Genomic DNA, 18,144 nt, shown 5'->3' on the forward strand with positions numbered 1-18,144 from the left:
TAGGAATAGAATTTCAGTTTGGGAAGATGAAAAAATTCCCGATATGGATGGTGGTGAGGGTTACACAATATAAGTGCATTTAATGGCACAGAACTGTACAATTGAAAGTGATTAAAATTGGAAATTTTGTTACAATATATGTATACTTTATTCCATAAAAATTTTCACAAATAAAAAGATTTTTAAAGAGAGGGAAGGAAGAGGGAGCCAGGGAAATAGAGAAACAAAGTGAGGAAGAAAGCAAGCCACATTTCCCTGCTCCTTCTGCTCCCTAACCCTAATCCCTCATTTTTCGCCTATTAAAATAATGAAGGAATACAGCTTATAAAAGGTAGGGTGGTAAGTGTGGTCTTTGATTTGACCTTAGATCCCTGAGGGCATGATCTCATAAATGTGAAGACATCAAAGCTGCATGAATTTGCTAAAGGAGATAAAAACTAAACTTGCACGGACACTTACCTTATCTCTCTGTTTTAAAAATAATCTCTACTCCCAAGTTTGATGTCTTTCCCTTTCTACTCAATTAAAAAAATATCCAAACGACCTTTTTCATCCCCCTCCTGCAGACAACTTTGATTTATCCATTTTTTTTTAAAGATATAGTATATATACTTCATAGCCTCTCTCCAATTCAGGGAGTGCAGCCCTAAAAAAATATAACCCTGTTTCAGCAGCCACATACCTATTGCTGGATCACTTCCCACTCTCTGGGTCTTAGCATGTATGTGGCAAAGACAAGAGACAACACATTAAGATATTTCTAAAATAGACTACATTTATGGCCAAAAAAATGGAGTCCTGTGAGGAGGTGGATTTTGGAACAGGTTTCAATAATTGATACTCTCAGTCCACCAGTTTCTAAAATCACTTTGAGGGAATAGCTGACAGTGTAAAAATCTAGATACAAAAAATCAAGAGGAAAATCACTCTAATAAAGACCGCTATTTATCTTAGTGGCTGCAAATAATCTGGTAAAATTTTGGGTTATAGTCATTTTTGCATCCAAAACCCTGAAGTGAAACCCTTTGGCTCTAGGCGACAGATAGCAAGGATATTCGGTTACTTCTGTACCATATTGGTTTTAAGTTAACACCACCAAAGTGAAAAACTTGAGAGCTGGCAACTCATTCTAGAAATCACTGTGCCTTCTGCTACGAATAAAGAACTTATCCCTGACAATACAGAGAGGCTTGTTCTCCGCAGGACTATACAAAAGGTAAAGCCTGATGGGAAGAACTAACTCATTTGAAAAGACCCTGATGCTGGGAAAGATTGAAGGTGGGAGGAGAAGGGGACGACAGAGGATAAGATGGTTGGATGGCATCACTGACTCAATGGACATGAGTTTGAGTAAACTCCGGGAGTTGGCGATGGACAGGGAGGCCTGGCGTGCTGCAGTCCATGGGGTCGCAAAGAGTCCAACATGACTGAGTGACTGAACTGAACTGAAAGCCTGATTTCCTTGGCTTATTCCTTCATATCTCCCCCACCCTACCCCACCCCCCGCCACACCTGCCCAGCTCTCGCCCCTGTGGTTAGTGGCCTCAGGATCTCCCCCAGCTCACCACCACCACTCACTACCATCAGATTCTGTTTTCTAAATCTTGTGTGCTGGTCAAATGAAAAATGATTAATAAGATTCACAGACTTAGGGAATGAACTTACAGTTGCTAAAGGGAAAAGATAGTTCAGGAGTTTGGGATGGACATGTACACACTGCTATATTTAAAATGGATAACCAACAAGGACCTACTGTATAGCACAGGGATCTCTGCTCAATGTTATGTGGCAACCTGGATAGGAGGGGAGTTTGGGGAAGAATGGATACATGTATATGTATAGCTGAGTCCTTTCACTGTTCATCTGAAACTATTACAATATTGTTAATTGGCTATACCCCAATATAAAAATAAAAAGTTTAAAAAAAATAATTAATAAGAGTTATCACCTCCAAAGAGAGATGAATTTATCAGGAATCAAAGTCTGAAATGAACAGATGAAGCTTTAAGAATAACAGCATTTCAGGTACCAGGTAACTTAGCAGGGAAGGAGGGTGGAAGAGGAGGAGTCTGACACATTGCTGGCTGGACAGGTCATAGGAAATGCAGGTAATCATCTCCTGTTCTGCTTACTCAGAAAGCAGGCCCTAATCTCTGGATCAGCCCTGCAACCAGGAAGAAATCTCCCTAAAGGACATTTTACTAATCCTTTCCTTAAAATACCCTAGATGTGACTCTTATTTCAAACTAAGTTGAAAACAGACTAAGCTGAAAACACTGATTTTATTTCAAACTATGTTGATTGCTTTTCCCTTTGAGAGTTTCATTTGTTTATCAGCAGAAATTCCTGGGCTAATTCCGAGAAATGCCATTCATTTCTCGCCAACAAGTCATGGACAGTGGGTGGGGTAAAGGGGTGAGCTCCCCACGGAGGGTCCTTCTTTCTGGACCTGAGAGCCAGGGGCTCTGAATGTGGACGATGGCAAAAGAGAAAAGTGTTGGGTGGGAACTCTGGGAGAGTAGGGAGGCCAGCCAGAGGAACAGTGAGTACATGTCACTGCAGGGTTGATCCGAGAGGAGTGTCACATAGGCAAAGTATGTTTCTGGTGTGCTTGTGCTCCCCATGACCAGAGAAACAATGTTGCCAAGTTGCCCACGGCCCTTTGCAGATGTGCAGGGGCCTCTACTCCAAGATCTTGCCCAGGACTGCTCTCTGAAGGCTGTGCTCCTGACCTCCTTTATCAAGCTTTCCCCTGGGCCCTATTACCCTATGTCATCCACCATTCAAGTACAACGGAATTACTTGAGGTACTTGTTTAAAATGCAGAATACCCTCAGCAGTCCAAACAAATCAGAAATTTTAGTGTAGGGCAGTCTGCATTTTATCAAATCCCTTTAAGCACGCTAAAGTTTGGGTAACATGAATTTGAGGTCCTGTTCTAAAACAGCTTGCTACTCAAATGAACTTCTCCAAACTAAGATACTATATTTACCAATAAGTGTTAGTTGCTCAGTCGTGTCCAATTCTTTTGTGACCCCATGGACCATAACCCACCAGGCTCCTCTGTCCATGGAATTCTCAATAGCTTGTTGCTACAAATAGCTTCTAGAAATGGAATGGCACAATCCAAAGACTTCCTAAAACATATACTAAAGAACACTAATCTTTCAAAATGCTCTACAAAAAAAAGGTCCCAGGAATTCTGTGGAGGTCCACTGGTTAGGACTCCATAGTTTTACTGTGGAGTTCAATCCCTGGTTGGGGAACTAAGATCCCACAAGCCATGTGGCACACACAGCCAAAAATAAGTTCTATGGCTGAATAAGTTTGGAAAATACTGCATCCCATACTCTCACTTATAGATTCATAATGCATATTAATATATTTAAGGCTCTGAGAAGTCTGGTATTAAAAGAAACCTATCTTTAAAAAAAGAAACCTATTTATCTTTCTCTAATCCAGAAACTCTTGAGTCTATTTGACCATATAAATGTTTTCTCTAGTTAACCCTATCATTATCCCATAAAATTATGTTCCCTGCAGCAAACTTTGGGAAACAGTGTCTTAACCCAGAAGAGTGATTGTAATGGTAGAGGTTTTTAAAAATATAACAAGCACATGGAAGATTTTATTTCAGACAAATGGGGCTTTTCAGTATTCCTCAATAATGCGCCACCTTCTTCACCTCTGCGTGGGGCCAATTTTGATTAACATCCATAGAAAGAAATAGAAGAGCTGTGGTCTACCACGACAGAAAGCCATATCTGTCCTAAATGTCTTGTTCTTATATGGCATATTTTGTGAAGTCGCTCAGTCATGTCCGACTCTTTGTGACCCTATGGACTGTAGCCTACCAGGCTCCTCTGTCCATGGGATTTTCCAGGCCAGAGTACTGGAGTGGGTTGCCATTTCCTTCTCCAGGGGCATTAGGGCTCCTCAAATACAAATAGGAAATCGTATTCTTTTTAAAAAAGCAACTAAAATCCCCAGGGTTTACGAGATACAAAGATCACCTCACCTGGCACAAGGCAAGCTAAGTGCCACTTTCCTGGAGAAGTTTTAACCCTTTATACTCTGCAGTGTTCAGGGAACAAGTGTATGAGGAAAATAATGGAAATAAAGCATGGAAGACAGTGAAAGATGTCTGAGAGGTAACAGGGCAGTCAGTATAGACATGGAGGGCCTACTGATTAACAGCAAATATCTCTGTGGCCACTTCTCAACAATCAGTATAAGAATGCTAACAATGATGATAATAATAACAACAATAAAGTATAACCTCGCTATCCCAGAGACCAACATTCCAGAATCCTCAAGCTTTTGGATAGCTCTGGACTCAGAAAGAGTTTTGTTAAAAATATGCCAATCTTTTGAGAATTCTCTGGCAGTCCAGTGGTTAGGACTTGGTGCTTTCACTGCCAAGGGCCTGAGTTCAATCCCTGGTCAGGGAATGAAGATCCCTCAAAGCCATAAAATACAAATCTTTTGTATGAAAAGAAATGACCCTTGACTGATCATCTTGTATACTATGACTTTCGTAGTTCCCTTACTGAAGGAAAATAATATGCTAATTAGCTGTTACTATGTAAAAGGAGTTGATCTTTTTCAATCAAACCCAGGAGGCAAGTGAATACAGAATTCAGAAAAGAGCAAAAGGAGCAAGAAGAGCACAATGGCGATCAAACATGGATGATGGCAACAGCAGCAATCAGCAGCAAACATGAAGTGGCAGCAGAGATGAATCATAAAAAAATGAGATAGCTTTAAATTTTGGAAGTGATTCCTCAATAAGTTAAACACAGAATTACCCTGTGACTCAGAAATTCCACTTCTAGGTATATACTCAAAATAATAGAAAACATATGCCACACAAAAACTTACACCTGAATGTTCATAGTACTATTAACAATAGCCAGAAGGTAAAAACAACTCAAATGTCCATCAACTGATGAATGCATAAGCAAAATGTGGTATATCCATATAATGAAATATTATTCAATCACTAAAAGGAATAAATTACTGATAAATGCTACAACATGGATAAATCTTAAAACATTATGCTAAGTGAAAGAAGCCAGATGCAAAAGGTCACATATTTTATGGTTTCATTTATATGAAATGTCCAGAATAATAAAATGCATGGAAACAGAAAGCAAATCAGTGGTTGCCAGGGGCTAAGGCAGGAGGGTAATGGGGAGTGACTATTTAATGGGTACAAAGTTTCCTTTCTTGAGGTGGTAAAAAATTTCAGGAACTAGGTTAGTGGTGATGTTGCACAACATTGTGAATGTTCTTAATGCCACGGATTATACACTGCAAAGTCATAAATTTTATGTTATGTGTACTTTACCACAACAACAAAAAAATAGCTACATCTCCCCCTTGAACTTTTGCCCTTAAAAAAAAAAAACAAATGGAGGGAGCTAAAAAGACTTGTCTACTTGATTCCTGAAACACTGGAAGTCACAGACATGGAAACTGACATAGTCCTACAATTAGACTCCTCTTTTTATACAAATGTATAGGAATACACAGTGCAGACAGGGCAGCGATTATAGACCAAAAGAAAAGATTCAGAGTGGCTGAGTGATTTGCAACCCTCACTCTAAACTGTCCAAGGCCAAATGCCACATAGCTACCTCCTATATTACATAGTCTGTTTCTGCTAGGGTATAGACTTGTGTAATTCAAACATGTTCATATGTAAGTGGTAGATAAGAAAATGATATTGATGTAAAATAGAAATTGCATTGGTTCAGACATGATTTTTCTTAGCAAATTCGTATTTTGCACCATCAAGAGACAGTAACTAGATGCCAAGTATACACTAACACAACTGAAATTCTGCAAACCATGAAAGGACACAGTACTCTATCCTATTGCTATTCACCACACATTCTTCCTTGGTTCTGGCTTAGTTTGGCCATATGCTTGGTCTTCCAAATGCTTATCACATGATTCTGATCTTGGGCATTTTTCTCTTGTCTCTATAACTCAATGGCCTCAACTCTTTCTTATACCTCCTTCCTTCAAGCTAAAGTCACCATTTTAAAGGATGAAGTCTCTACTTATTGTAATATTTTTTTTATTAGAAATCTAAGATGCCTTTTAAACCACACTAGTATTTTATTAGTATAGTTGTTTTATTAGTACTCTAGTTACAAAGTTGCACAAGTTCAGAGTTGTCTGCTCCAATTTTGTTTTTTCCTTAAGCCCTGTTATTTTTCAGTGTACAGTTCTGCAGAATGGGAGGATTTTCAGAAAAGCACATATTGCATTATAGCAGAAATGCCTATATTAGCTAGCTAGCTCTCCTGTTGAGAGAGAAATGGCATAGGACTTCCAGCATCTCCTTATGGGAGCACAGGGCATTTGTGGAAAGGGTGCTTCCTTAACCTAACTGGAATGTAAAAGACTGGGGTGAGGAGTGCCTCTCTTGGCAAAATCACACTGTCACTCTCTCTACTAAAACCATATCATAGAACTAAACCTCTTCACATCTAGCCTAAAGGAAACACTAGATTAAGTCTCTGATAACAGATCAAGTCAGATATTTTGGCAAATTTATAACAGCTCTTTAATGACCCAGGAATGTTGGACTATTTCTAATGGAACCAATATTTATCCATTCTGAATAACAAATTCTTAATGGAATGACTAATTAAGAAAACTGTTACATAATTACATGATTTAGGCTCCTAATCACTACAAAAGTCATCTCTTGGTGATAAAATTATACATGAAGAACAGAAGGAAACAAGTCATATTCTTTCTCTCCCCTTTTCCCCTTTACCATTCAACTCCCTCCAAAAAAGAAGATATGAAATTCCATTCCAACAAATCTCTCATTAGGGGTAATAGATTGACTCCTGTTTAGAGACTGGGATGAATTTAATGACCTTTCTGACTCCAGTACAGTCTTGACTTTCTTATTAAGAATGCTCTACCCTTCCTGTACTACCACCCACTTTGGCCCCAGTAGAGCCCTGTAGTTCGTGATCAAGACTTAACCTCTACCATGGAGACCAAGGGAAGTGCTGGAGAAAAAGTTTTCACTTGCTCTTCATGAGAATTGATTTAGATTTCTCTTTGGTAATTCTGGAAAAGCAGTCTGCATACTCTGATTTCCACGGTTCAGCAGGAGCTACATGAGACAAGCTCAAATTCAGGTGAGAACCTTGGGAATTTCAAGGGGTAAGAAGTTTACAAAGTAAGAGCCATGGGATACACAGAAACAGACAGGGGTTGAAGTCTCCTCTGTCTCCTACAGTGGAAGATGGGCTCTAGGCATGGCAGGTAGGACCTTCCCACCAAGTCCATCACTACCAAGTAAACACTCCCTGAAGTTGATATGGCTGTAAGATTGTATATAAAACCTTGGATGTATGGCTCCCTTATTTGATTTCCCTTTTTGATATAGAACTTGCTCATTACCTTGGCTTTAAATATTCTATTTTTCAGTGAAGATGTTTTCATCACAGTGCTTTCCATTGGGTTAAGACACAAAACTAGAGCCCCTTCCTTTGACCAAACATTCCTGTGGCCCTGAAGGCATGAGTTTCCTCATGCCTAATAATAATTGGGGTGGAAGGAATACAGAGAAGTCATCACATCCACTGCCCTGTCTCAAAGCAAAACTATGCCAACTCTATCTCAGATGGATGGATATCTTTTTATTTCCAGAAACAGGCAGTAAAGAGACTAAAATTCTCCTTAGTCATTTATTCTAGGATTTAACAATCACTGTGTCCCAAAGTTCTTTCTTTTATCAAACTCCATTCTTCTCTGCTATAGTTTAAACCTGTTTATTTTTGTTTTATCTTCAACAGAAAGAAAGAATTGCTGATTTGCATTCCAGGTCAATATGGCAGAGAGAACACATGAGAAAATGCTGTGCTATTTTCCAAACAAAGAAAAATAAGAGATGAAATATAAAAGTAAAAATAAATAAATAAAACTTTAAAACTGCAAAATCATCCTTAGAAACAAAAGGAAACTCTATTAAATAAAACACAGGCAAAAGGAAAGTACAGCAATAAATGAGGGCCAACACGATATGCTCCACTGGCAGTTTGGGCCAGATATAGATAGCTATATCCAGGCAGCTGAGCAAGAACTATGGCCTATAAATGGCTTTCTGTGTAAGTCTGAGAACTTATAGTCCCACTCTTCACATGTAAACACGGGCTGACATAGTTTGCCCACCCAAGTTCATTCTCTCGCATGGACTGACTGCCCAAGAAAGGCAGCTGCAGCTGAGGTCCCAGTCCAAGGAGTAGCCCTGCACAAGAAAACAGAGGTAGAAGCAGACTATCCAGACATGATGGAGTCCAAGGTGGGACACCAACATACGACCTGGTTTAATGCTAAGTAAGCTACAAGGCCTGAAAAGGAAGGACTTATGCAAGAGAAAACCCATGGATGATGAGCTTTTAGACAAAAATTTTAGAAAACAAGGGGAACTTTGGAACTAAGGAAAGCTATCAAGAAATCTAACAAAAGTGAGAATTCACACCTGAAAATATGCATATTTAAACAATCAGAAATAGACTTTAAATAAATATTTAAATACCTTAAAGCCATAAATAAGAGAACAAGACCTCAAGAAACAGTAACAGGGGTTTACAAAATGGCAATATGTAGATATTTTTTACATATAATTAAAAAATGGGTGGAAATACAGTTTTTAAAAAATAAAACTAGACCCAACAGACAGCCTAAATAGTAGGCATGAAAAAACTGGAGAAACAATTCATGAATTGGAAGGCCAAGTTGAAGTTATATATCATTACAGGGAGTATACCAATATATCATTAGGGAGAAAAATAAAGGAGACATTAAGAGACACAGAGCTTAAATTAAATGAAATGCAATGACATACACCGAAGACAAGGCTAAGAATGATAAAAAATAGAAGAAAATATGCTTTTCACAAAAATAATGACTTGAAATTGAAGAAAAATGTGAGTCCATTGGCTGGAAAAAGTCATATGCTAAGCAGGCTAAATAAAAATAAATCATACATCAAAACACCTCCTTGTTTGCATCAAAGGAAAAAGAGAAAATCTTAAAAGCTAGAAGACAGATTATGTATAAAAGAATTATAATCAAAGCAGACTTCTTATCCACAAACAAAGGAAGTCATGAAACTATTTATTAATATCTTCAAAGGGCTGAGGGAAAATAAACACGAATCTATAATTTTATACCCAGCCAAATTATCACTTAAGAATGAGGGCAAAATAAAGACAGTTTTGCATATAAGAATTAGGGAACTTTAGGACCACTACCTACAGAAAGAACTGTTAAAGGTTACAGTTAGAAAGAAAAATGAACTCACAAGGAAATGACCTATAAGAACAAGAAGGCAAAGAAAATGAACAGCTGTTTCTATCTTTTAAGTCTTAAAGATGATGATGTTTATTTCTCTCCATTTTCTCATTTCTGGGACTTATGATCTTAATTCTTTTAATACTTTCTTTTTCTCTGAAAAGAACTGCTAACTTGTACTTTCCCTTTTTCTTAGGACTTGCTTCCGTTTATGCAGTTGGGGTAGATGACAGCCATCTTCCACTCTGTGAACTTCCACTCTATGCTCTGTGTCTGGGCCCTGCCCCAATTTCCTTCCTAGGGAAGAATAATTTCTCCACAGCCATTTAGATCAATTCCTATGACATTAGACCACTTTTAGATACTTCTGGGATAAGATTTTATAAGGTTATTTGACAGGCAACCTGGCAGATGAAAAAAAAAAAAAAGAATCCTCCCGTGCTACACCCTTGTAATACAGTTTAAACAGAAGAAGCAAATGTTGTTGTTGTTGTTCAGTTGTAAGTCATGCCTAACTCTTTTTACAACCCCATGGACTGTAGCCCACCAGGTTCCTTGGTCCGTGGGATTTCCCAGGCAAGAATACTGGTGTGGGTTGCCATTTCCTTCTCCAGGGGATCTTCCCGACTCAGGAATCGAACTCAGGTCTCCAGCATTGCAGGCAGATTCTTTACCACAGAGCCAAAAGGGAAGCCCAAGAAGCAAATAAACACATGCAAAAATAGTAAACCTCTCTTAGGGATTTATTTCAAGAATAACTTTAAGATTGATCACATGCCAAGTCAGTCTCTCATATATCAAAGCATATACTACTGTAACCAATACTAAGAATAATAAACCTGTGACACGGCATGATCTTCTGACATCTAGAAAGAATCCCAGATGTTCATCAGAGTGTATTTATCAAGGTGTATGTGTGCTAAGTTGCTTCAGTCATGTCCAGTTTTTTGAGACCCCATGGGCTGTAGCCTGCTAGGTTCCTCTGTCCATGGGATTCTCCAGGCAAGAACACTGGAGTGGGTTTCCATGCCCTCCTCCAGGGGATCTTCCCGACCCAGGGATTGAACCCACATCTCTTGTGGTTCCTGCACTGCAGGTGGATTCTTTACCACTGAGCCACTGTGGAAGCCCATTTATCAAGGTAAGAAAGCATAAGTTATAAAAGTGGTGACAAAAAGGGTTTGGGTCTCCATTGGACAAAAAGGGTCTCCATTCAACAAAATCTCTGTTCCTGTAACATTTCAGTTAACTGAGTTGTCACTGAACCTCATTCCTGGCCTCAGTCCTACCATTTCTGCCCTGACACTTTTAGTTTCTCTCTTGTAAGTTCTGGAAGTTCCTCACTACTTGAAAAAAAACACCATGGATGACGGAGATTAATGGTTCTTCATGTTTTTATGGTTATGTACATCCCTTTAGGAATACCAATAAAGCTATGTATCTTCTCTAAAGGAATTTACACATATACATTGTTACACCAAAAACTGCCAACAATTTTAAAAGATTTACTAACCCCTCAAAGTCCACCCATAGACCCCAACTCTGTCCTTGAGGGAAACAGTCAACTTATAGGACTACAAAGCTTCTACCGCCCAGGTGCTAAGACGATCACTTAGCTTTTCTTAGGATTGCTGGTGGGCCCACAGGCATTTTCTGAATCATTCCATGCTTGCACTCCTCTGGTGTGGGAGCCTGGCATCAGTCAGATATGAACAAAGTATCACTGAGGGAGCCCCTGCCTCAGACAAACACCCTAGCTGCCAACCAGGAAGGTAGATATCCTAATAGCCTTGTGAAAAAGTATCTGCCTGCTGTCCCCTTAGCGCTACTCTGAACAATGTATACATAACTGTACAGTCTGGAGGAGGTGACCATTCAGCCAGCAAGCAGCTTTATACTGACATAAACCTCACTGGTTCAGCTCCTTTGATTTATGAACAGCCCATCATCAATTAGAAGCTATGCTCAAATGCAATTCCAGCTCTAATTGCATAGGACACATGCCTCCATGCTACAACTCTCCTTGTGTCTGCTGCCCATGGCAGGAAGAGGCTGTTGATCACAGAAAAATCTCTGGGCCAAAATTCCTTTCCCTCAATTGATAGGCACCTTCAAATGATTAAAAGCCCAATGAAGACCTGTTACTGTGTACCAAATAACTTATTAGAGCCTAGAATGTGCCCCAATTGGGATATAAACAGTATTTAGGGGCTGGTGCAAGATGCCTGAAAGCGTCCTATTGTTATTCCTGTCTGGAAGTTTCTGCTTCTGGGGAATTAGGGAGAAGGGGTGGGTTGGGTGGAAGAAAGAGGAAGGAAAACCACAGCTGGGAAAGAAAGAGGCGAACTGGTTTACCTGGGCAGCGAGGGCAGCAAAGATGAGGAACGTGCACAGGAGACAGGCAATGAAGGCTTGGACATCTGACTCTGCTGCAAAGCACATTCCCATTCTGAAAGAAAGAGGCAAAAATGACAACAAAATAAATGTCTTTCAGAGGTCACTGGGATCATGCCAATTTGGGAAACAGTCATTCAGGGACTCACTCAGACAGTGAATAACGCATTGCCGAGAAACTGAATGAAATCAGCATTTTCTTTCTTTTTTTCTGATAAATTTATTGGAGTATTTTTCTAAGGATCACTACTACCCTAGTTTACAAAGCCTCTCGCAATTACTGGGAAGCTTCTTCTGACTTGGCTCTGTGATGTTTCTACCATTCCCTAGCTCTGCACGTCTCTTCCCAGAGCCTAGCCAGATTTCATAATCACCTGTCCAATGCCATGGAAGGAAGGGATAATGAGCGATGGGTCCCTTGAGCTGTTACCCACCCCTAGGCAAGGAGAGAGCCCTAGCACATGGATTCTGGAGTCCATATAACTCTGCCTTGATCCAGTAAGCTGAGTGCTTCTTCTGCTCACTTCTTTTGCAAGTCAAAATTTTTCTGAGACCAAGCTAGAGTTTGGAATTGAGCTGATTAGCTAGTACGACTAGAGGAGGGGGCAACTGGGTCCTTGTCTGATTTACACTGACAAGATCCCTAGCTCTGACAGCTTTCAGCCATGGCTAGAACAAAGGAAGACCTTGGAAACCAATTTTGCATTAACATTTTCCATCCATAACTCATTTGAAGCAAGGGTTATATCTGTCAGGCTCTGGTGAGGGAAGAGGGTGATGAAGATGATGGAGGGAGAAGATGCCTAGCACTTGAGCCATTGGCACTGGGATTATATTAACATTTTCACTGCCCTGAAGAGAGCAAAGCCTCAGTCCCCAAGGTTTAGCTGTCCATTTCCAATGCATTGGGTCAAGAATCTGACATAATCACACCATACCAGGCATTTACTCAGTCTCTAGATACTCTGTTTAATAACTGCCCTAGCCATTTAAATTCAAATAACCTTAGCACAACTTTTTTTCTTTTCTTGCGTACTTCCTAGAATACATTTTTGGAGCACTACATTTGGAAACACCACAGAGCCTCCTTATATGGCACACTCCTCAGAGCCAGGTGGTATCATCTTGAAGATCACCAGAGCACATCAGAAACTACTCCACCTGGCTGAGGTCAAACTGATTCCTTCTTAATGCTTTACATTGGTTTCTGTTCTAGAGCTAATACAAATTAATAAAAATAATAACCATAATGATGGTAATGTTACAGCAGTTAGCATTTCTCAAATATTGACTATGACCAAGCATTGTTTTAATGCACTGAGACAGATTAGTAAATTTAACCCTTGTCATAATCCTATGAAATAGGTAATACCACTATACCATTTTAAAGAAGAAGAAGCTGAAGGAATCTAAGAGAGGTTAAATAACTTGCTTAACATAACACAGCTCAGAAGTCGCAGAGCCAGGGTTGGAAACTTGGTCTGTCTTGATTCTAGAGCCCTGCAGTTTCTTAAAACTACCTGATGTTGCCTAAAGGTTAGGTTTCCACATGCTCAAAATTCTGAAAGCCAAATTTTCTGTTCAAATGGCAAAAGAATCAGGCTTGCAAGTTAGGACTCCTGGGCACTAGTGAGGGGTTTCAGTTGTTCCATGAGGACTCAAGTGAGAGGCAGGTCTTGAAAATTCTTTCTACATGTTCAGAATTCTCAATTCTCAAGGCCGAGTATAAGGTCTCTTTTCCCAATTGGCCTAGTGCATTGGTTATCCACCAGGAACCACTTTGCTCTCCAAGTAACCTTGGGCATGTCCTGAGATATTTTTGGTTGCCACAACTGAGGTGGATGCTACTGGCTTCTAGTGGATAGAGGCCAGGGGTGCTGTTAAATATCTCACAATAGACAGGACAGCTCCCCACAACAAGAAATTATCTGTCCCCAAATATCAAGAGTGTAGAGGCTGAGAAACCCTGGCTTAGCGTATGACAGAAGAGGCTTGTTCAGAAAGATGGACCGTAGCTGTGATCCTGGGTCACGGCCATGGGACTACCTGCTTTGTCTACTGCAGAGCTATCCAAATGCCTCTTTGAGTGACTGGACAGGAGCCAAGGCCAAGCCAAGAGGACTCTAATCCTCACTAGGTACAGGCCAAGGTTTCAACACCTCAATCCTATTAGTAATTATAGTCATTCACTGAAACCACATAAAATACACTCTTTCAGTGAACCAGTTTATAATCTGTCCTAATCTCCTAGCTAACGACCAGTCTTGAAAATGATATTAAAAAACAATGTTGTCTTATGATCCAGGCATTATATTGAGCCTTTTCCTGCACTCTACTTTTTCCATGTCCTACATCATTCGGCTAAGAGACCGCTTAAGTATCTACAGCAAATACTCAGTGAGATCCCATGAAAATCAAGCCAAAAAGCAATAGAAGAAAAAGACAGGAGATGTGTATTTTTCCTTGCAATCTGTCTCCTAACTTCTTTTAGGTTTTTAATCACCCATGCTCCCAGGCCATCTAGGCACTTGAGTGCATGTCTGCCTGCTGAAGAGCAAAGCGGAAATCACATGCCATTGGGAACTGTACCTCAGAGCAGATACAGTTGACGCAGTAAACCAACCCATAAGGTTCCAGGTAAGGATGCCATCTCTCACCGACTCTATACTTCTTGTCTTGAAACACACAATATGTCTCTGAATCTGTGAGGAAGGAGATGGAGAATATGCTGGTTAGAAAACATGGCCCAATCACAAAATCGAGAGCAATCACAGGTTCCATCCATTTTAGTGTACATCAAGGAAAGAGGCATAGACGATATTTACAGAACCCCTACAATGGCCTCAGTGTTTTATATGCTTTCCTTATTTGATTTTCGGAGAAGGCAGTGGCACCCCACTCCAGTACTCTTGCCTGGAAAATCCCATGGATGGAGGAGCCTGGTAGGCTGCAGTCCATGGGGTCGCTAAGAGTCAGACATGACTGAGCGACTTCACTTTCACTTTTCACTTTCATGCATTGGAGAAGGAAATGGCAACCCACTCCAGTGTTCTTGCCTGGAGAATCCCAGGGATGGGGGAACCTGGTGGGCTGCCATCTATGGGGTCACACAGAGTCAGACACGACTGAAGTGACTTAGCAGTAGCAGTAGCAGTATTTGACTTTACAATGACCCAGTAAGGTTGGCACTGATGATCAAAATTGAAATGAAAAGACAGATAAGCAAGAAACAGGGAAAAGATATTTCCAACAAATAAAGTATTAATATAAATACAGTATTAATATCTGGAATATTTTCTTTTTTTAATATAAATTTATTTATTTTAATTGGAGGCTAACTACTTTACAATATTGTATTGGTTTTGCCACACATTGACATGAATCCACCACGTGTGTACATGTGTTCCCCATCCTGAAACCCCCTCCCACCTCCCTCCCCATACCATCCCTCTGGGTAATCCCAGTGCACCAGCCCTGATCATCCTGTATCATGCATCAAACCTGGACTGGTGATTCGTTTCATATATGATAATATACATGTTTCAATGCCATTCTCCCAAATCATCCCACCGTCGCCCTCTCCCACAGAGTCCAGAAGACTGTTCTATACATCTGTGTCTCTTTTGCTGTCTTGCATACAGGGTTATTGTTACCATCTTTCTAAATTCCATATATGTGCGTTAGTATACTGTATTGGTGTTTTTCTTTCTGCCTTACTTCACTCTGTATAATAGGCTCCAATTTCATCCACCTCATTAGAACTGATTCAAATGTGTTCTTTTTAATGGCCGAGTAATATTCCACTGTGTATATATACCACTGCTTTCTTATCCATTCATCTGCTGATGGATATCTAGGTCGCTTCCATGTCCTGACTATTGTAAACAGTGCTGTGATGAACATTAGGGTACACATGTCTCTTTCAATTCTGGTTTCCTCAGTGTGTATGCCCAGCAGTGGGATTGCTGGGTCGTATGGCAGTTCTATTTCCAGTTTTTTAAGGAATCTCCACACTGTTCTCCATAGTGGCCTGTACTAGTTTGCATTCCCACCAACAGTGTAAGTGGGTCCCTTTTCTCTGAACCCTCTCCAGCATTTATTGCTTGTAGACTTTTGGGTCACAGCCATTCTGACTGGCGTGAAATGGTACCTCATTGTGGTTTTGATTTGCACTTCTCTGATAATGAGTGATGTTGAGCATCTTTTCATGCGTTTGTTAGCCATCTGTATGTCTTCTTTGGAGAAATGTCTGTTTAGTTCTTTGGCCCATTTTTTGATTGGGTCATTTATTTTTCTGGAATTGAGCTGAAGGAGTTGCTTGTATATTTTTGAGATTAATTCTTTGTCAGTTGCTTCATTTGCTATTACTTTCTCCCATTCTGAAGGCTGTCTTTTTACCTTGCTTATAGTTTCCTTTGTTGTGCAGAAGCTTTTAATTTTAATTAGGTCCCATTTGTTTATTTTTGCTTTTATTTCCAATATTCTGGGAGGTGCGTCATAGAGGATCCTGCTGTGATTTATGTCCGAGAGTGTTTTGCCTATGTTCTCCTATAGGAGTTGTATAGTTTCTGGTCTTACGTTTAGATCTTTAATCCATTTTGAGTTTATTTTTGTGTGTGGTGTTAGAAAGTGTTCTACTTTCATTCTTTTACAAGTGGTTGACCAGTTTTCCCAGCACCACTTGTTAAAGAGATCGTCTTTTCTCCATTGTATATTCTTGCCTCCTTTGTCAAAGATAAGGTGTCCATAGGTGCATGGGTTTATCTCTGGGCTTTCTATTTTGTTCCATTGATCTATATTTCTGTCTTTGTGCCAGTACCATACTGTCTTGAGAGCCTGAAGTCAGGCAGGTTGATTCCTCCAGTTTCATTCTTCTTTCTCAAGATTGCTTTGGCTATTCGAGGTTTTTGTATTTCCATACAAATTGTGAAATTATTTGTTCTAGCTCTGTGAAAAATACCATTGGTAGCTTGAAAGGGATTGCATTGAATCTATAGATTGCTTTGGGTAGTATACTCATTTTCACTATACTGATTCTTCCAATCCATGAACACGGTATATTTTTCCACCTATTAGTGTCCTCTTTGATTTCTTTCACCAGTGTTTTATAGTTTTCTACATATAGGTCTTTTGTTTCTTTAGGTAGATATACTCCTTAGTATTTTATTCTTTTCATTGCAATTGTGAATGGAATTCTTTCCTTAATTTCTCTATTTTCTCATTATTAGTGTATAGGAATGCAAGGGATTTCTGTGTGTTGATTTTTTATCCTGCCACTTTACATTGATTAGCTCTAGTAATTTTCTGATGGAGTCTTTAGGGTTTTCTATGTAGAGGATTATGTCATCTGCAAACAGTGAGAGTTTTACTTCTTCTTTTCCAATTTGGATTCCTTTTATTTCTTTTTCTGCTCTGATTGCTGTGGCCAAAACTTCCAAAACTATTTTGAATAGTAGTGGTGAGAGTGGGCACTCTTGTCTTGTTCCTGACTTTAGGGGAAATGCTTTCAATTTTTCACCATTGAGGATAATGTTTGCTGTGGGTTTGTCATATATAACTTTTATTATGTTGAGGTATGTTCCTTCTATTCCTGCTTTCTGGAGGGTTTTTTTTTTTAAATCATAAATGGATGTTGAATTTTGTCAAAGGCTTTCTCTGCATCTATTGAGATAATCATATGGCTTTTATTTTTCAATTTGTTAATGTGGTGTATTACATTGATTGATTTGTGGATATTGAAGGATCCTTGCATCCCTGGGATAAAGCTCACTTGGTCATGATGTATGATCTTTTTAATGTTTTGCTGGATTCTGATTGTTAGAATTTTGTTAAGGATTTTTGCATCTATGTTGATCAGTGATATTGGCCTGTAGTTTTCTTTTTTTGTGGCATCTTTGTCAGGTTTTGGTATTAGGGTGATGGTGGCCTCATAGAATGAGTTTGGAAATTTACCTTCCTCTGCAATTTTCTGGAAGAGTTTGAGTAGGATAGGTGTTAGCTCTTCTCTCAGTTTTTGGTAGAATTCAGCTGTGAAGCCATCTGGACCTGGGTGTTTGTTTGCTGAAAGATTTCTGATTAATGTTTCAATTTCCTTGCTTGTGATAGGTCTGTTAAGATTTTCTATTTCTTCCTGGTTCAGTTTTGGAAAGTTGTATTTTTCTAAGAATTTGTCCATTTCTTCCAAGTTGTCCATTTTATTGGCATATAATTGCTCATAGTAGTCTAGTATGATCCTTTGTATTTCTGTGTTGTCTGTTGTGATCTCTCCATTTTCATTTCTAATTTTATTGACTTGATTTTTCTCCCTTTGTTTCTTGATGAGTCTGGCTAATGGTTTGTCAATTTTATTTATCCTCTCAAAGAACCAGCTTTTGGCTTTGTTGATTTTTGCTATGGTCTCTTTTGTTTCTTTTGCATATA

The 18,144-nt window shown here is 39.4% G+C and overlaps 1 protein-coding gene across 14 annotated transcripts in view; it reads right to left on the reverse strand.

The window, feature by feature from the left end:
* Nucleotides 1–18,144, reverse strand: part of CHRDL1 (chordin like 1) — a 135,033-nt gene that overhangs the window by 80,178 nt on the left and 36,711 nt on the right. For all 14 annotated transcript variants that reach the window (XM_061409474.1, XM_061409477.1, XM_061409476.1 and 11 more), the window contains 2 exons: nucleotides 14,314–14,426; nucleotides 11,686–11,779 (listed from right to left, as the gene is read on the reverse strand). In XM_061409474.1, coding sequence (XP_061265458.1) covers nucleotides 11,686–11,779; nucleotides 14,314–14,426 — 207 coding nt within the window. The remainder of the gene's footprint in view (nucleotides 1–11,685; nucleotides 11,780–14,313; nucleotides 14,427–18,144) is intronic.

Source organism: Bos javanicus, chromosome X, assembly GCF_032452875.1.
Source record: "Bos javanicus breed banteng chromosome X, ARS-OSU_banteng_1.0, whole genome shotgun sequence".
Taxonomy (NCBI): Eukaryota; Metazoa; Chordata; class Mammalia; order Artiodactyla; family Bovidae; genus Bos; species Bos javanicus.